Genomic DNA, 20630 nt, shown 5'->3' on the forward strand with positions numbered 1-20630 from the left:
TTTTGTTGATACTGTTTGTTTATCAAACACTATGTAGCCCTTACTCTGTTTCAGGCGCTATTTAAAGTACTTAGCAAATATTAACTCCTCATAACTTTATTAGATTAATGTTGGTATTTTTTACTGATGAGGAAACAGAGACAGAGTTAAGTAACTGCCCCAAGATCCCAATAAGCATTAGAATTTGAATCCATGCATTCTTACTCCAAAGTCTGTATTTTTCTTTTTCCCCAATGCTAGGAATTGAGCCCAGGTCTCATGAATGCTAGGCAAGTGTTCTGTGACCAAACTAAACACCCAGCATCCTCTCCCCTACGACCTTCTTTTTTTGAGATGGAGGTCTCACTGTGTTTCCCTGCTAGCCTTAAACTCCTTGGCTCAAGTGATCCTCCCATTTTATTCTCCCAAGTAGCTGGGATTTCATGTGTACACACCACCTCATATAAACCATTGACTTTGGCATATAGGTTGTCTTTTTTTTTTTTGCAGTGCTGGGGATTAAACCCAGGGCCTTGTACATGCTAGGCAAGTGCTCTACCACTGAGCTACAAAATCATGGCCATCTGGATTATTTGCTCTTCAACCATTGTAATGTGGACACCAGAATCTGAGAGAGGTTTTTTGCAATAGCCCTCTGACAGGTTCAAAACACAGGAAAATGACAGAAAAGCCCTAAAAAACTCAAGGACAGTAAGCGCACAGCAGCATGAGGCCATTTAGTGTAAGGAAAAGTCACCTTCATTCACTAGTGACCCTAGGGGGCATTGCTGAGTCATCTTTTAATGATGTGCCAAGTTACCACAAATAGGTATGTGATATTCTATGAGCTCAGTCAAATTAAACACTGATACATTTTATATATTTTTAGAAATAGATTTTGAAATCTTAAGTCTCTCTTATTTGGCTGTTTAACAGACATCACTGTTGTAAAACAAATGTGGTATTACTATATTTACCTAAATAGAGCTCCTGAACCTCTTATGATTGCCTTTATTTAAAAACCAATAAAACCTACAATGACATGGAAAGTATCTTCAAATGGGATGTTTTCCTTGGGATTTTATTTATTTATTTATTTATTGGCAATACAGGGAATTGCCCTCAGGGCCTCATACTTGCTAGGCAAGCACTCTACCACTTAAGTCCCCAGTCCTTTTGGTTTTTCAGGGGTGTTTTTTAGGAGGGGTCCTGCTATTCTCCTGTCTCCACCTCGCGAGTAGCTGGAATGGCCCAGCCCAAAAGTTAAACTTTTCTTAATAATTTAACTCATAACTGATACTTCATCTAGATACTCTTCATAGATAGAGAGTGATTTTTATAATTTTTAAAATAAAGTTGTGGGATGGGGTTGAACAGAATGTTGTGTGTATACAGTAATACAGTCTAGTTTTCCTATCCTCAACGAAGTTGGTTTATTCTTTGTCACAGGAACAAGCTCTGTACTCCCATGACTCCACACTTTGACCTCTACTGTCCCTCTGCTTGGAACACTCCTGCCTCTTCTTTCTTTAATTTGTACAGGCTTTTGAGATCCAAAGACTTTTCTCTGTCCCATCCCAGAGTGACTTCTTCTTGTGGAACGTATTGTCTCTTTGCCTACCAATAAAGAAAAATTCAAGACTTGTTTTCTTTTGTGGCTGAGCTGTAAATATTATATTGTACTTTCTCTCATAAATTTTATGTGATTGAGAGGTAATATAGCAGAGTGGGTGAACAAGGACTTCCAAACTAGACTCCTGTTTTCTTGTCTTTTTTTTTTTTTTTTGACAGTACTGGGGTTTAAAGTCAGGGCCCCATACTTGCTAGCTTGCTAGGCAGGCACTTTACCACTTGAGCCAAACCCCTAGCCTTTTTTGCATTGGTTATTTCTGAGATTGTTATGCTTTATGCTTAGGCCAGCGTGGACCAAGATCCTACTATTTTTGTTTCCCTGTGTAGCTGGAATCACAGGCATGCACTACCATAACCAGCCATTGGTTGAGATGGGGTCTCGAGAACTTTCTGCCCAGGCTGGCCTCCAATTGCAATCCTCCTGGTCTTTGCCTTCCAAGTAGCTAAGATTACAGACTTAAGCCACCATGCCCAGCCTTGATTCAATTTAAATAAGAATAAAAATAAATATTTTGGAAAAGGATCTGGTATGATGGTTGGGATTATAAGAATTCCTTATACTTTTTTGCTTGTCTTTATTTTCTGATTTTCCTATAATACATATGTATCACTAATAAGAACTTGGGCATGGTGGTACATGCCTGTAATCTCGGTTACTTAGGAGGCTGAGGTAGGAGGATTCTTTGAGTCCAGGGGTTTGAAGCCAGCCTGGGCAACATAGCAAGACTGTGTCTCAAAAAAAAAATAATAATTACTACAAAATATTTCTTCCCTAAATGAATAAGAAAAATGAATGTAGAAATTCACATTTAAAGACAAGTAGTTATTGCAGAATTGTCTATTGATTCTTGTGGATGGTTACATTTTTTAACACTTCATTCTGCCCATTTATTTTCAAATTCTTGCTGTTTCCCCAGTTGTTTCTCTTTTTAAAATCTTGTTTCTAAAGGTTGGTAATTGAATTTTTAAATGCCTAGTGGACTGTATTTTCCCATGACTGTAATCACTGCGCTGCTTTGCATTAATGATTCTCTTGGTTTATTTGTAGCTTATGGTGCTGCTATCTGGAGTCATAGCCTTCATGGTGAACTTATCAATTTATTGGATCATTGGGAACACTTCACCAGTCACGTATCCTTTTCATAATACCTTACAAATGTATATAGTTTCTGTTTTCCAAAACACATTTCACATTTCACGTTTGTTACCTTAGTTAAGTCTTACTCTAACTATTGCATGGCCTAAGTTGAGTAGCATGGGTTACTTTTAGTCTTTTACCTTTCCACACTAAGTCCACAGATTTTTAAGAAATAAGAACTGAGGAAATGAGTTTACTTTCTGTAGATTTTAAATTTTCTTAAGTAATAAGTGACCTTTTCCCTAATAAAAATTAAATTTCCTTGCAGATAGAGGTTTCAGTAATATTTGTTGAATGAATGAGGTAGAGGCTTGAGTTTTAATCAATTTTCAGTTATCTATAGTAACAAGGTAGGTATGGTTAACCCATGTAACAAAAGATGGTTTCACACCTTTGGCATCTGATTTTGGAGTGTACCTTTGTACTTATTTGAATATGGGTATGCCTGGTTGCTTCAATATTTCAGTAAAAAAAATGAAATCATGTTGAAGGTCAAATTCAACTGCCCATTTTCACCATTCTTCTTATCTGTTTCTCTTTGCATTTCATTTTGCCCTACTTTTAGGTAAAGGCAAAGTGGATTTCCCCAGATCAGAGATCTAGCTAGGGATTAGTAATGTTTATAAGACCACACTGATTTATATAAATGAGTGACGACTGAGATGTCACAATAAATAATACTAACAATTTTTTTTAAAAGCTTAATAAATATTTTGTGTCATGTATTGTTAGAAGTATTTTATATATTGGCCCATTTCATTCTCACTGCAGCTCTGTGAGATAAAATTGTTAGGGTTTTTTTTGTGGATTTTTGGGTTTTTTTGGTGGGAGTGGGGTTTGAATTCAGGGCTTTACTCTTGAAAAGCAGGCATTCCACCACTTGAGCCACACCTCCAGTCCGTTTTGCTCTGGTTATTTTGGAGATGGGGTCTCTCGGACTGTTTGCCCTCTCTGGCCTTGAACCACAATCCTGCTGATCTCAGCTTCCCAAGTAGCTGGGGTTATGGTCATGAGCCGCTGGTGTCCAGCTAAAATCTTGTCATTTTTATTTTACAGACAAGGAGACAGGCACAGAGGTTAAATAACTCATTTAAGGCCACTCAGCTGAAGAGATGGAGATGTAGCTCAGTGGTAGAGCACTTGCCTAGCATGCACAAGGCCCTGGGTTTGATCCCTAGCACTGCAAAAAAAAAAAAAAAACCACACAGCCAAGAAGTGTGATGCACAGATTTGAACTCATGCAGTCTAGTCCCAGAACTTGTGTCTTATGCTGTCAAATCAAGGCATCTAAGAATGTGTCCTGATTGAAAATATTCATTCATTCAATAAATATTTTATAAACCATTCATTGACTTAATGAATGTTTACATACTAAACATCTATCTGTCAGCCACTGGGGATATGGTAGTGAACCAAATAGAACTCTTGGCCTTCAAAGGCTTATATTCTGGTGAGAAAGACAGACTGTAAACAAGAAAACTTTGAAGTCTACATATGCAGTGTTATGTTAAGTGCCAAGGAGAAGAAATAAAGCGGGAAGCAGACATGAAAAGATTGGGGGCAGGGCTAAGTTGTAGGAAAGGTAGTCAGAAGGCCTTAACGGGAAGGTGACTTTTGAGAAAAGACCTGAAATAAATGAGGTTGCTCCATGCAGACTGGCAGGAAGAACATTCCAGGCAGAGGTGACAGCAGGAAGAAGGGGGGAAGCCTTTGTTGTTGGAGCAGGATGAGAAAGGGAATGAAGTAGACTGAGGGTACCCATGGACCCAGACTTAATGGAGCTTTCATGTAAGAACTGTTGGGGTGAGATGGGAAGCCACTGGAGGGATGTGGCTTTACGCATGTTCTAATAGGAACACTGTAGCCTACAGTGTTGAGAATAGACGGGATTTCTCACCCTCTACTGATGACCTCTTGGGTGGGACAGTGCTTTGCTGTGCAGGCCTGACCTGTACATTGGGATGTTGACCGGCATGTCAGGCCTCTGCCACTAGATATCAGTAGCACCCCCCTCCCCAATTGTGGCAACCAAATATATCTCCAGACATTGCTCACATAGCAAAAGCACCAATAGTTGAGAAAAACTGAACTAAAAGGGGTAAGAGAAACTGTCAGAAGTCCACTGCAGTAGTCTACTTTAGAAATGGCGACAGTGTGTTGCTAGAATGGTAACAGTGGGTTCGTGGAAGTGACTAGATTCTGGAGATATTTCCAAGTAGAGCTAGCAGGTTTTGCTGAGTATTTGGATATGAAGAATGAGAAGGAGCAAGGTTGGCTCATGTGGCTTTTGGCATAACCAAAAAAAGACAGAATAGCTTAATGGAGGTTTGAGAGGGAGATCAGATGCTCAATTTTGGATAAATAGATCCAAATAGGGTTCAAGAACAAGGTCTAAGCTGAAGATATTCTAGAGGCAGTAGTATATAAATGTGGCTAAAAGTGGTGACTGGTTGAAATAACCAAGCACCTGAGCAGAAGAGCTGTCCAAAGATTGAGTCCTGGGGTCCTTCATACTAAGAGTTCAGAGAGGTGAGGGGAATGAGCTGGAAGAAGTCAAGAAGGAACCATCAAGTGGAAGGAAGGAAGAGAGTGGTGGTAAGTCCAAGTAAGGAGAAAGTGTAATCAGTGTCGGTTTTGTTGGCAGGTCAAGGTCAGGGAGACTGGTAATTGGGGTGGAGGTCACTATTGGTTTTGACAGAGCATGTGGGAGATTGGCGCAAAAACCCCATGGGAGCAAAATGACAATTGGAGAGAGGTTTTGGAAATACCAAGTATAGACTACTCTCTTTTTGTTTTTAATTTATAGAGAGAATCACTGAAGAATTTGCCTTTCCTTCAGCATAAGCATCTGTAACAGATCACAAACAACTTAAAAGAGAGTCTGAGAAGTAAGAAATTTAAAGCTGAAGTGTTTGAGCCAGTGCACTTGAAATAGCTCATAAGCGAGACTGAGGCATATGGAATTGTGATTATAACACCCATCCTTGGAAAGATCGTGTGTCAGGAGGTCACCTCCATTGGGTGGAGCAAGCGCAAGTACCCCGAACCTAGCCTGTGCTCTCCTCAGGTGCTGTGCTGCCCAGCATGAGTTCCAGGCTGCTGAGTGGGTCTCCAAACAAAAAGAAGCCTAGCTGTGGAGTGGCTCAAGTGATAGAGCGCCTCCCTAGCAAGCATGAGGCCCTGAGGCCAAACCCCAGTACCGCCATAAATAAATAGATAACAGAGGAAGGAGCCTGAGTGTGCGGTCAGACACAGCCAGGTCTGCCACTTCTGTGAGACTGCACATGTGCACAAGCTCTCGGTGTTGCTCTGATCACTTAGGAGGTGAGGGAAATAGGGCTGGGGTATAGAGTGCTTGTCCAGCATGCATGAGGCCCTAGGTTTGGTCTCCAGTGCTGCTAAATAAATGTTAAATAAATAAAAGAAATGAGGGCAGTAATCCTTACCATGTTGGGTTGTTGTGTTTGTGAGAATGTGTCAAGCATCATCAGATGTTTATTACGCAAAAATGCTGCTGTTGGAAACTTTTGTAGCTGACACATCCGGTGCTCACTGTGCTGAAGCTTTGCATCTACGAAGTTATCCTCACAATAACTTCGTGATGTACAAACAGGATTATCCCTCATTTTATAGATGAGGAAACAGGCCTAGTGTGGTAGCTAGTTCTAGTGTTGTTAGCAGGAAAAGTATATAGGCTCATACATCTGAAGGGCAGTAAGGTAACTACTTAAAATATGGCAAGAGAACTATTCTCTTGTGCATGTGTGTGTTCATTTTGTTTTTTATATGAATGATAACTTGGAAAAAACTAACCCAGCAGTGATTAGAATGTGGACTTTGGAGCTGAAGAAAGCCATCTGTTTGAACTCCAACTCTGCCACTTAAAAACTTTATAATCTGGGCAAGTTATTAAAATCTCTGCTCCTCAACAACTGTAACCTCGAGGGGAGAGTGCAGCCATGGTAAATGCTACACTCAGGTAAGGCGGCAGTGGTAGTGTTTGGTGCTCAGCATTTCTCCTCTCCCTTCCCCTAGCCCTAAGCACACTGGCAGGGAAAGTTTACTAGAAATGCCACTCCACTTTATAACCATGAACTCTGGTACAAAGTACCTTCTCTGTGCCTTGCTCTGAAATTTCTTTCCTCACCTTGTGTTGTACCCTCTTTGGAGAGGTCAACGAGAACGCTTGAGGTGGTCTCGTCACTTTCGTGATGTGCGTGGGCTGAGGCCAGCACAGGAGAGTGCAGTATCACCATCTTGTCACTTTTAAATTGCCAGTGCCTACCTGAAGAAACTAAAATTGGCCCAGCTCTTCACTAAAGTTCCTGTTCCTTAGGTGGCGTGGCTGCTATTCAGTCTGTTCCACGCCATTCTTTCCAGCCACAGGAAGCCTTTGCTCTGTGCACGTGAGTGTGCGTGCATGCACGCGTGTGCACGTGCACCTAGTATCTCGCTTGTTACTCTTTTTATCCTTATCTGAAAACCTCAGGTATAACATGTTTGGACACTTCAAGTTCTGCATTACATTATGTGGAGGACACGTTTTATTTAGGGATCCGCTGTCCGTTACCCAGGGTCTTGGCATTTTATGTACACTGTTTGGGATCCTTGCCTATACCCGCTTTAAACTCAGTGAGCAGGAAGGAAGCAAGAGTAAGCTGGCACAGCGTCCCTGAGTTTTTGTGGAGAAAAGAAAGTTGCCCAAGAACATAAGAAATGTTAAGTATATAAAGTACTTTCAAAAAAGAAAAAATACAGTGATTACAAGGAGTAACACAGATTTTATTCTCGTATGACTTTTTTTAGTACCATTTAAAAATTTAATTCTCTAAAACCAAAATGGTTCACACTTCTTTTCAAAGATGATCCGTGAGGCCAGGAATACAGCTTCAGGCCACAGCACCTGCCCAGCATGCAGGATGGAGGAGCTGTATGAAATATATAGGATGGTTTGGGTATACCAAGTAAAGTACATGAAAGTTAAAGGTGTGTAATAATGAGCAAAGGATTTTTATTCCAGCAGTACAGATGTGGGGGGCTTTCTTTCCAGTGATCATGCTCTTGGAACTGATGATTTCCAATGTGACACTTACTATAATTTTGGCCAAAGTGTTTAAGCCGTGCTGGGGAATAAACCCAGGGCCTTACACTTGCTAGGAAAATTATTCCACTGAGCTATACCCCCAGTCCTCAAGGCAGAAATAATATGTAGAATTTCTATTTTAGAGGAGTTAGTTCAATTTCTTGATTATTTTGTTTATAGAAATGAAATGTTTATAGAAAGCAAAATTTATAGAAGATCATAAAACAATCCAATTCTAAAAGTACTACTTTTCTAGTAGAAAAAAATTTTTAAGCAAAGGTGGAATTTCATTTTCTTAGTATTTTTCAAAAGAATGTGGGATTTTACAACTTTTTAAAAAAATTTGTTGCAATTTGTCTTTTTTTTTCCTAGCAGAAAATTGATGTAAGACTCATACAATGCCGGGTGCCAGTGGCTCACATCTATAATCCTAGCTATTCAGGAGGCCAGAGGTTTGAAGCCAGCCTGGGCAAATAGTTCGTGAGACCCTATCTCAAAAAAAAAAAAAATCACAGAAAAGGGCTGGAGAGGTGACTCAAGGTGCAGGTCCTGAGTTCCAGCCTCAGTACCACAAAAAAAAAAAAAAAAAAAAAAGTCGTATGTACACCAGGCACAGGACAGTGGTGCACACCGTGATCTCTACTACTTGGGAGGCTAAGGTGAGAAGCTTGCCTGAGCCCAGGCATTTGAAGCCACCCTGGGCAACCCAGTGAGACCCTGTCTTGAAGAAGAAAGTCATGTAATCCAGAAAAAAACCTTACAGTTTTTTAAATCTTCTCTGCTGTTGGAGCTTTCAGTGAATGTTTGAAAAAATTAGTAACGCCATGTTTAAATGGCTCAAAGAAAAGACCTTAGGGCGGGGGCGTTGCCCAGTAGTGGAGTGTCTGTTGCATGCGAGGCCCTGGGCTCAATCTCTAGCACAAAAGGAGAAAAGAACATTAATACCACAGATGGAAGAGAGCTTCATCACTGCTTTTCTACCTTCTAGTAGTGATTTCTTAATATCATCCCCTCCCCCATGCACATGACATGGCCATGGAGCATTGTGTGGCCTTAAAGGTAATTATGCCCTGCCTTTCCTGCCTTTCTTTTTTGTGGTGCTGGGGTTTGAACCCAGGGCCTCACACTTGCTAGACGGCCGCTCTGCCACCCAGCCACTCCCCCGCCCTGTGCCCTGCCCTCTACTTAACTGAGGTTGAGGTACATTTTTCAGCAAGTAAGCACAATTACTATCGCAACACTAACTACAAACTTGGTGAAAAAATAGCAGAAAAGCCTGAAAAAAGAGTAGAAAACTAGTTAACATTTAACTAGTTCTATGATTTTCTTTTTCCCTCTTTTTTTAAAATGCAATATGGGGGGTTGAATTCAGGGTCTTGTGCTTACTAAGCAGACACTGTGCCACTTTGGCTACACTCCCAGACCTTTTGGCTCTCGTTATTTTTCAGGTAAGGTCTCCTGCTTTTTGGCAAGACAGGCCTGGACCATGATCCTCCTAGTTAAGCTTTCCAAGTGGCTGGGATTACAGGCAGGTACCCCTACACTTCGTTTATTGATTGAGATGAGGTATCCATAATTTTTTTGCCTGGGTTTGCCTCAAACCGAGATCCTCCTGATCTCCACCTCCTGAGTTGCTGGGATCATAGGCATTAGCCACCATGCCTGGTCTAGTTCTATGGTTTTCTAAAGGAATATTTTTTGAAGTATAGAGGAAATACATGATTTCCTAACCTAAGCAAATATAGTACCACATATTTAATTGCAGAAATGTATTTCTGCCTCCCAACATCTTGAATTTTAAACATTAAAAGCAGTTGTTGGTAATCTCACAATAAACTGAGACATGATTCCTCTTGAAATAATTGTTTTTTAAACATTATTTATAAACTTTCAGTGAGAAAGCAACTAAGACAGAGCCATGCTGGTGGAGTGGCTCAAGTGGTAGAGTACCTGCTTAGCAAGTGTAAGGTCCTGAGTTCAGATCCCAATACCACCCAAAAAAAAAGCCACATATATAAACTATGCCTTCAGTAAGTTGATAAATTTTGTTTTATGTGCTTTTTACCACAAGGAAAAAATACACAAGGACGGGGGATGTAGCTCAGAGCTAAAGCACTGGCCCTGCATATACAGGGTCCTGGGTATACTTCCTCGCACTGCAAAAAAAGAAGGGAAGGAAGGGAGGAGGAAGGAAAAAGCAAGCAAGCATTCAGGAACATTTAAGCTGGGTGTGGTTGTGCATGCCTGTAATCCCAGCTTTTAGGAAGCTGAGACAGGACTGTAAGAGTTCACGGTCAGCCTGAACTAATAAGACTGTCTCAAAAAAACAAAAACAAAAACACAGACATTCCTTTTAGATACTTAGGATTTTTTTTTTTCCTGGCCCATTGAAAATAAAAAGCCTCACTGAAAATCTATTTTGAGGAATTTCAATTTGTCAGTCTGTTGTATGATTAGTGTATGTGGTTTTCTGTTTTAAATAGTATTTGGTTCTCAGTTTACAAAGATATATTTTTTTGTGCTAATAAGTGCAGAGCTTTGTCTTTACCACAGGAACCTCAGATATTGTATCTGTTTAAGAACCATTTTCTATGTGTGTTTAAATTAACATAATTATCTCCCAAAGGCTGGAGAAATGTATTTCAGCACAGTAATTATTTGATTTCTGTACACTAAGAACAGCCAAATTGATTTGTGCCATGTACATACTGTTAACTATAAGTAAAACTTGGGGCTGGAGGTGGTTAGAATTAGGGCAGGGGATATGTTAATAGGAATGCAGTGACAGCGTTGGAGTAAGACAGATGAGGGTGTACTGCCAGGACTGCAGTCTGATGTGCGTGTTTTGCCCTGAAGACAATCATCAAATGGAAAAGAAAATTCCTGGGAAAAAATACACCAGATGACCGGGCAGGACCAAGCACAGAGAAACCAGACCCAGTGCTCTGGAAGAAAACATGCTGTCCTTTTGTTGCCAATGTAACTGGACTTATTTTTTAAATCCTATTAAAAGACTGAAATTTGCCTGTTAAGAATAAAGAAGACCTCGTTTCCACTTTTGTCCTGCATCTTAGAGCCAGTGGAAGCGCAGCTTCTGTGTGTATCTACTGGTTCAGCTGCTCTCCTCAGTTCCCAGATCGGCAGACACTAATGAAACAAAAGTTTGTCTCCCTTTTAAAGTAACGTGAAGGGCTGCTAGGGTGGAGTGGCTCAAGTGGCACAGTGCCTGCCAAGCAAGCATGAGTCCCTGAGATCAAGCCCAGTTCCACCAAAGAAGTAAAATAATGTGAAGGTGAAATCTTTCTCTCTGAAATGCAGCAAGCTTTCCTGTGTCTTTCTTTTGATGGCCATAATGGAGTTTGAACTCTAAGCCTCACACTTGCTAGGCAGACACACTATTACTTGAGCTATGGTTCCCAGCCCTAAATGTTTAATTTTTAAGGCACCCATAAGAGTTTATTTTTCCTTTTAAAATCAAATGATCTGTGTCAACCACGTCTTCCTTTTCCTTTTCCTGTTTGTCCTCTTCCCCCAAGTCAGTTTCCTATTTTCCCAATTCCCCTTTTCTCAGTTTAAAATCAGGCCTACATTTGGTGCAGGAGGGGACAGGTGGGCCACACAGAATAGCTGGGAGACAGCCAGAATACTAAGGCCATCTACTGGGATCTCCACAACCAGGACTTCCTACAGGAGTGGTCAGGTTCTCTAAGCCTCTGCCTGGAATTTAAAAGCAAGACCCACCTTTTTGGACTGAAGTTCTTAAGGGAATTATGGAGGGACTCACTGACCATATTTGTAAGAATCAAAATGTTCTATACAGTTTAACCAGAAAACCACAGGGAAAGAAAGACAAAAATACTGCAAGACACAGGTGCTTTTCCAACCAAATACACACTCCTGTTTACTCGCCTCCACTCTAGAAGCTACAATGCTATATTCTGTTTATGCTTTTTGCCTTGTAGTTTAGGGGTGGTCATGTAACATCTCACCAGTAACACACAATTGAAAATCTATAAAGATTTCTAGGGAAGCATTTGCTTTCCTGATTAAAGAGATGGGTGTGGCTGGTACTGCCTACTCCTGTTCCACCAGATTGAATTCAACGTGGATTCTAAGATTGTGCTGACTGGCTTATGACTGTACAGGAGCCGTGAAGAGAACCTGGTGAGAAGTGCTAAGCTGCTGAAAGGATGTCATCAAATGCGTCTTCAGGCTTTCTGTTTTAGGTGAAAAGTAAACCCCTACTTGGTTAGGGCAGTTTTACTTGCAGCCATGCCTACGAGCATCTTATATAAAAAAGGGCCAGCATGGAGAACTTCCTGTGTTAGACTTTAGAACCAGGAAGGAACAACTAAATGTAGCTGGTCCAAATAGACTTGAAGGTAGCCTGATCCCAGCCATTCTTCCATCCATACAGCACCAAACCCTGAGGGCTAGGTGGGTAAGGGAAAGGGCGGTCAGGTGGCCATCTGGGCTCACAGATGGAATCTAGCATAGCTATTGCTGGTCTTTGGTGATAAACTAGTTCCAACCAAATAAGGTGGCCTACTTTGTCCTCTGCCACCCTTTGTATTCCCTAACTTTGGTCATCCTCAATTCCCAACACTCCCCTTGTCACAGCCATAGTCTCGCATCTTCAGTCACCCTTTATCCCGGACTTTCCCTATTTTGCTTCAAGTTCAGTCAATAGACCAAGAAAACACTATCACCGGTGATTGAAAGGTCATGCTGAAGTCCTGGAACTGGGCATCAATGTAGAAGTTCAGTATGAGGAGCTAGGAGAAACCCACTCTAATAACCTTCCAGGATTTCCATAAGACCGCGGGCTACAGCTGGACTAGGTGTGCCTCCCAGTGTCCTCTGTAGGGATCCAGCCATCTTGAATCACCGCTGCCATAACTGCGAGTTATCCTGGTCCCTCCAGCCCCTGCATAGTTTCCCAGTATAGGCAAACAAAACCATTAAAGTGGTACATTTATGACCACAAGGATCAGCACCAGAGATGGGCCTGAGGTCACTGATGTTGGCTAAAGATAAACCAAGTAGTTCTGGCTTGGTTAAAGTCACTTTTGTCCTGTCTACTGTATAAGCTCTCCCTCTGACCTACATCTCAGGGAGCCACTGTTCGTGCTGGCACCATTGAGCACACTTCTGTCGGTATCCTTAATAAACTACACTGTGGAGTCCTGGATGTTCCTCTCGGGCTGGTTCTGTACTGGGACCAAGTTCTTCCAGAACACTTAGGTGTTCTGGAACCATAGCACTGTGGACATGGGGAAGAAATTGTGGTCAGGGGATCATGGAGTGGCTGGAGAATTCTTCAGCCAAACACAGGACTATTCTTGGGAAATCATGAAGAACATCAGGAGGACATCCAGTGCTGTGCTCAAATAGCATTCCTCACAAGGGGGTCAAGCCTGTGAGTCTTTCTTGCACTCAGGGAATCCGTGAGCTACTTCTGTCCACTCCTCCCCTAACCTGCGCTGTGTGGCTCTGGAGAAATGTGACAGACCTGCTCTTGCTGCTTTCCATTCCAATCAACGTTGGTCTCTTCTGGTGTGAAGATGTTCAATCCAAGTGGGACAGTCTGATTTTCCCTACCTAAGGTGTCAGAAAATTACAGAAAGTTAATACTCACCTGGAACCTGTTAGAAATGATACTCACTCAAAGAATGACCACCACAGATTAGGAGCTACTCCTGGATTATGCAATTAATGAAATTCCTCTAGACAAGTACACTTGAGATACGGTCCACATACCAGTGCCAGTCTACAAATGGTTACCAACTCAAGGTAAATACAGAAAGAGTGAAGTGCATTTGAACAGTGCCTTGACAGTCACGACATACGGTTTTATATGTGCAAAAGTTATTTTTATTTGTTTTTGTGTGCTGTCCGGGGTATTGAACACTGGGCTTGCATGTGCTAGGCAAGCCCTCTACCATTTCAACCATGCCCCTGCTCTTTTGTTTTCATTTTGTTCTTGTGTCTCACCATTACCTCAGCCTCGAACTTGTGACCTCCCTGCTTCCACCTACTGAACAGATGAGATTGCAGACATGAATCATCACAACCAGCTTGTTTTTTTGTTTTTGTTGTAGTGCTGGGTACTGAACCCAGGGCACATGGTAGGCAAGCACTTTCTTACTGAGCTCTACCCTCAGTCCCTTAAAAAAATTGTTTTGTAATTTATTGAGACAGGAACTGGATATGGCTCAAGCAGAAAAGCACCTGCTTTGTAAATGTTGAAGTCCTGAGATAAAGCCCCAGACTCACCACAAAAAAGAAAGAAAGAAAGAAAATGCATATCTACACATACATGTTGAGGCAGGGTCTCACTGAGTGACTCCCAGGCTGGCCTTGATTGACAGTCTTACTGCTTCAGGCTCCTGAGTAACTGAGATTTCAGGCTTTCAGAGCACCTGGCTAGAAGCATCATTTTGTATTCTACAAAAGGTTTGAAATTGAAACACTGATCCTTCTCAGTCTGAGAAGAACTGCCCCACCAATAAGGTGAGATGACCAGAGCTTTGGCCTCAAGGTGAGTGAATTAGGCTAGCTTCGTAGTTAACTCTGCCTGGCCATTTTGGTTGCTTGCCTTAAAGCAGGTCTCATGTTAGGGCCTTTGAATTTCCAGACCTCTCCAAGCTCCTAGAGCCTTACAGGTGAGTGGGAGAACAAAAAAAGTAAGTGGTCAATAAGATTGGGACATCACATATCCAATTCATTCATCCAACAGCCTACACATTAACAACTTCCCAAGGAAGTCTATTGTGCAAACTCAACTGATCATGCCTGGAACTAAACTGATCATCCCCCGCCCCAAATCCACTTCCCACAGCATTGTGTTTCCAAGTGCTCAGAAGCATCTTGGAGCCACTATTGGCTTCTCTTTCACCTTGCTCAATCTGGCAAGAAACCTGGTTGTCTCTACTTGTAAGTATCCAGGGTCCACCTCTTCATACCATTCCCATGATTACTGCGGTGGCCTCCTGAAGGATCTTCCACTTTTCCCCTTGCTCCCCATAGCCTGTTCCCAGAACACCAGTTCTCAACAGCCAAAGTGGGCCTGTCATGTCACCCTTGAAGCCCTGCAATGGTGTCCCCTTTTTATTTAACCAAATTTTCCCAGCATCCTCTGGGACAGATAGTTTATGATCTGTTTCCTCTCTCACCTGGTCTCTCCTGCAGGTACATGCTGACCTTCACGCTGCCCCTTGAGCGTTATGGGCAGGCCACTGCCTCAGGACACTTGCTCAAGCTCTGTCTGGAAGCTCTTTCCCCAGCAGTGCTTTGGTTGTTATTTCCTTATATCCCTTCCTCAAAACTCAAAGCCTCACTTTGAGTGTGTGTGTGTGTGTGTGTGTGTGTGTGTGTGTGTGTAGTGCTGGCGATCAAACTCAGAGCCTACTCATACTAGGCAAGTGCCCTACCATCTAGCCACAACCTCAGCCCCCCATCCCATCTCACCGTCGCTCCCAGCACTCTAAAGACTCTACCCTGTCCTACTTAGTCTTCACAGAACTTTGTGTTTTATTTTTTGTTTTTTGGGTTTTTTTGGTGGGACTGGGGTTTGAACTCAGGGCTTCATGCTTGCAAAGCAGGCACTCTACTGCTTGAACCACACCTCCAGTCCTAGTCAGTTTTCGTAAAAGATTGAAAAGAAGTTCTGTATGCTATTTTGAAAGACTTACTTCTTTTCTAATTTGAAGAATTTCCTACACCACACCCAAAGCTGAAGGAATGCAGTTTGCTGCCCTCTGGTCTATGACAGAAAGGAGGCTTGTCTTCTCCAGAGTCTACTTTTAAAGACAGCATTGATTCAGAGGGAACAGACACAGACTCTGGGCTAACACACGTGCAGTCAGAAGAGGGAGGGGGGGAATAGGAAAGCATTGGATAAACTGATTATAGTGCATTTATTTTGGAAAAAAATTTAGGTTGAACTTAGTTAAGAGCATTATTTTAAAAAGTGTAAGATCTGTGATTGTAATATAAACTTAAGTCACTTTGGGGATAATTGTAACAATATATGTGACATAGAGGTGAAAATTAATCGTCAGTCTCATAATTTTGACAAATTTGTAATTAAGGGTATCTGATAGTGCCACTTGCCAATTCTGAATGTTCTTGCACTAAAAATTCTGTAGGTGAGCAAGGATTCTTTATAAAAGGAGAAAAGTAAGGACTTGTATTAGTGTAAGGAGAATCTCCTTTTGCTGAGATAAAACCCATTATCATTAAACAAGATGGTTTCTACATTTTGGCTTCTAGTCCATAGTCACTCTGCTTCACTACTAATAAAACTGCTTTGCAGAGTTGTTTCTTTTTTTCTTGCAGTACTGGAGTTTGAACTCAGGGCCTACATCTTGAGCCACTCTACCAGCCCTTTTCTGTGATGGATTTTTTCAAGATAGTGTCTTGCAGAATTGTTTGCCCAGGCTGGCTTCAAACTGAAATCCTCCTGATCTCTGCCTCCTGAGTAGCTGGGATTACAGGCATGAGCACCAGCTGACATGTTTCTTTAGTTAATGCGTCTCCTTTTGACCTGTGTTTCTCCTTCCAGCCTCTAGCTTTGGGAAAAGTATTCAGCAAACCACAATTCTGACCTTTATTCTTAAATCTTTTATTTTCCCTTACAGCAGAAAACTTGTCTGTCCCTAGTGGGTGAAACACATATTAGACCTTGTCTTTATCATCTTTAAGCTGGTAATTCTCAAAACAATGTCTTTTGTTCAGTACCCTTTTCTGTAGTTTACTGTTGTGCTTTCAAGTAAAAATGGTCTCATGAAAAAGCAATTTACTCCAGCTTGAATTTTCTTCCCAGGGGAGCTTTTCCGTGCGATGACCTATGTGCACATCTTGGCCTGCAGCAGAAATGCTTATGTTGTGTGGGCTTCCCATTTTATCTGACTAAGTCCTAAAAAAGTGTGCAATCAAGGGTCAAGGCTAAATAAAATTAATAACTTTGGCTGCTTCTTCAAGGGCAAGCTAAGTGAATCTAAGTGAAATTGGCACTTTTAAAAAAATTGTTGAATGCACAGTGATGAAGGATACTACTGTTACATTTAAATATGAAATGTCTCCCACAGCCTGATGCACTGGGGGCTTGTTTGCCTGTTGATGGACTTTTAGGAAGTGATAGATCCTGAGGGCACTGACCTAATCAATGGATTAATCCTTTGATGGGTTCATATGACGGCATTATTGGGAGGTGGGGAAAAGTAGGAGTTGGGGCCTTGTTGGAGAAGTAGCTCACTGGGGAAGGGGTGGGCTCTTGAAAGATATATCTTGTCCCCACCCCTTCCTGTTACCGCTCTCTCTGCTTCCTGTCCACCATGAGGTGAGTGACTTTGCTTCATCTCTTGCTCCCTTCCATTATGTTCTGTCTCACCACAGTCCCACAGCAATGGAACAAGCCAGTCATGGACTGAAACCTTTGAAATCATGAGCAAAATAAATATTTCCTCCTTTTTAAGTTGATTCTTCTTAGGTATTTGTCACAACGAGGTCTGACAAATAGCCCTACAATGATTGCTAGTACAGCTGGAGCCCTAGCCTTGAGTCACACAATTTTACCCACTGCTGCATTTGCACTATCAGAGCCTGCTCAATTCCATGAAGAAAATGAGCCAGGGAGTGTGACTGACAGTTACTGGATGGGGTGACTGTTTTTGAGAAGGCCACTCTGAGGAAAAAACTCTGTTGAAATGGGGTGGGAAAAGTTTTTTGACAAGATGATACAACAAAGAAAAAAGCTGTAAGGCAGGAAAGAGCTTAGCTTTTGGGAATGAAAAGAAGGAGGGCAGTTATGGAGAAAATCACTTAACTGATTAAAAAATCCTCTTAATGCATAAAAAAAGATGTGTAAGAAAAAGGGTGTGTACTTGTGTGTGTGCATGTGTGAAAGAGACAGAGACAAAGACACAGACAGAAGAACAGAGATGAAAGGAGAGATGGAAAGAGGAGAAAAGAGAGGAGGGGAGAGGAGAGGAGAGGGAAAAGAAGAGAAAGAGGGGAGGTCTTATTTCTCTCTCTTTGCTGTGGCTCAAGAGAACCAGAAGCTATCAAAGCCACTCTGACACCTTATTGGAATCTACCATGTAAGCAACAGTAGCCACAAACTCAGAGGAAAGAAATTTCTGTAAATAATTCCCCTGAAAAGTCTCCCTTAATTTGTGCAATGACAGATGCATTGCATCTTTTTGAAGGGTTTGTCTAATTCTAAATGAGTTATACACCAGGAGCAATAAGCTGTGGAACTACATGATCTACTCTGTACAATTCCTCAGTATTGGTCATTGAGTGATTCTTCTAATTTTCATCATGGTTCAACAAAGAGGTTAGAGAGGTACAAAGTCTTGCTGCCAGATTCACCCAGACAGGAGGAAGGTCGAATTCCCTCTCTAGGACCAAGTCTCACCTGAGACCCCAGGGGTGAGGACCTGTAACTGTCGGCTTTGGTAGGAAAGAACAGCCTTCTCCCAAACAAGGGCAGTGCCACCACTGTTTGACATCTGGAGATGTTTGTGCAGTTCCAACACATTCTCTTTAATCTTATCTTTGTGGCATCTTCACTGCTTTGCTCCCTGTCAGCCTACAACACCCCATTTCACAGGCACCAGGTGGAAGATAGAAACTAGCTCAAAAGCTCACAATCCCTTAAGGTCAGATTCCGTCCTTAAGTTATAAGCCATTCTGTCCTGCGGACTGCAGCAGAATTGTGTTATCTTCTAAGACAAACCCCTCTGGGGTTCAGCCACCTGCAATCCCAGAATAATAACAGACTCTAGCATCTACACACCAAGGAATGTTGCTCTGAGCTTCTGGAAATGACATGGCTAAATCAAGCCTTTGACATGTGCCTTTCCCTCCTCACAACAAAGGACAGGATCTACTAGGTTAGTGCTCTCCCTCTGACTTCTGTAGTACTTACTAGATGGCAAGCTCTGTGAGGGGAGGGCTGGTCACTGTTGAGTGACCAAATACTCAATGAGTGGTTTAACTGGACATGTATCAGTTCAGTAAGAAATTTATGCATTCATTTGGTCTTTTATTGACTGTTCTGCAAATACTTAATTGAGCATGGGTTAAGTCAGGGACATGGTTAGATGCTATGAATAAAGGAACACAAAGTCCATGGATGAAGCAAACTAACAAAGGGAGTTTCTCAATTACTTACACTCAAATAATAGCTCCTTTTATTGTTGTGGTGCTGGGGACTGAACCCGGGACTGTGTGCATGCTAAGCAAATACTCTACTACTGAGCTACAACCCCAGCCAAAACAGAAAAACAGAAAAAAGTCTTTTTATTCAGTCAGCAGCATGGATTGAGTTTCCTGCATGAAAAACACTGTACTATACCTAGAAAAGTAGAAAGAAGTGGAAGACAGTTTCTTACATTTCAGAGTTCTCAATTTACTGGCCAGAGAACATGGCCAAATACGAAAATGTTACACAATGATGCATAAATGAACAAAATGTGAACATACCACCAACTGTACCAAAACACTACAGCTCTGAGTAATCAACTGATGGCTACTCACAGTGTCTGTCAGTTTTCATTATCCTTGCTAACCTCCTGGTCCTGGGGTTTGAACCCAGAACCTCACACGACAGGCAAGTGCTCCACTGTTGTGGGAAAGAGGGGGGCAGAAAAGAAACAGACAGGCTGGTGTTTTGATGACGAGGCAGGGGGAGGCGATGGCAAAGCAGAGAGCTAAAACTTAAAGAATTGAAACATGAAGGTCACATAGCACAGGGGAAATGAAACAGCCAATGAAGTCATATGCAGCCATATGTGGGTTGAGCTTTGCTTTTAGCTTCTGTAACCTGCTTGCAAGGGTACATAAGGTGAGGCACCTTTGTTCTCGGGAAGCAGCCTTTGGACACGAGTCCGCTGGGTCTGTGCTGGCACAATAAATGTTGCTTCCTGCTAATCTGCCACAGAGATTCCTATCTCAGCTCATAATTTCCTGCAACATTACTTGGGCATTTGCTGGGATTATGGAAGATGGTGAATCATCACCTCCCTTGTCACCAGGGTGCATCCCCCAGACCACTGGGAGGAGATCCCACCAGGTGCCAACAGACAGCTTAATCCGGAGAGGGGATTCATGCTCCCAGCAAGTCTGGGTGAGGGTCTCAGATGCACAACGGAACCCACTGAGGCTCAGGAACCAACTTAGGAGCACTGCTCTTCATACTGGTAAGAACCCGGGTTCAAATTCAGGCCTGCTTCAGGATGCAGAAGGGGAGATTGTTCACCGGGGCTCTTAGGTTAAGGGAATTAGACAAAAGTGTGTAAGATACCTCCGAGAGTTGAGGGGGTTGAGCTTTTCCTGGGAAATAGTCACAACTGAGGTTAGGGGATGGATAACAAAAATTTCAGTTCCAAAGAGCGGAGACTCCCAAGAGAACAGATGCATCATCCACCATTCCACCAGATAGCCCTCTGGGTATAATTTAAACTTTTTTTTTTTTTTTTTGAGAGTGCACTCTAATTGTGTTTGTATGTATATATGTAAGCATCTTCAAAATGGTTCTTAAACTGCTGTTATAAGCTTAATGTGATATTCAAAGTAACAAAAAAACCAGGGTGTTTGTTTTAAAGATCTCTGTTACAAACTGCTTAAGCTTTTTGCATTTAAATATGTAAACATCTTGAGGATGGTTCTTATTATAAAGTAAATGTAAAAAATTATTATTATGCTCTGCTACTTTTAAGAAAACAGGTTTTCAAACTTATTTCAATCAGGTCTCACTACGATGCAAGCATTCAGGGGTTAACACTCTGG

The 20630-nt window shown here is 41.9% G+C and overlaps 1 protein-coding gene across 3 annotated transcripts in view; it reads left to right on the forward strand.

Annotated features, from left to right (window-relative positions):
• Nucleotides 1-20630, forward strand: part of Slc35e3 (solute carrier family 35 member E3) — a 51740-nt gene that overhangs the window by 7587 nt on the left and 23523 nt on the right. For 2 of the 3 annotated variants that reach the window (XM_074083874.1, XM_020174586.2), the window contains 2 exons: nt 2660-2742; nt 7239-20041. In XM_074083874.1, the coding sequence (XP_073939975.1) occupies nt 2660-2742; nt 7239-7425 (270 nt within the window). In that variant the 3' untranslated portion in view covers nt 7426-20041. Of the gene's footprint in view, nt 1-2659; nt 5345-5555; nt 6189-7238; nt 20042-20630 lie in introns of those variants that run through there. The other variant, XM_074083873.1, reaches the window with a different exon arrangement.

The sequence above is a fragment of the Castor canadensis genome, chromosome 8, assembly GCF_047511655.1.
Source record: "Castor canadensis chromosome 8, mCasCan1.hap1v2, whole genome shotgun sequence".
NCBI classification, from domain to species: Eukaryota; Metazoa; Chordata; class Mammalia; order Rodentia; family Castoridae; genus Castor; species Castor canadensis.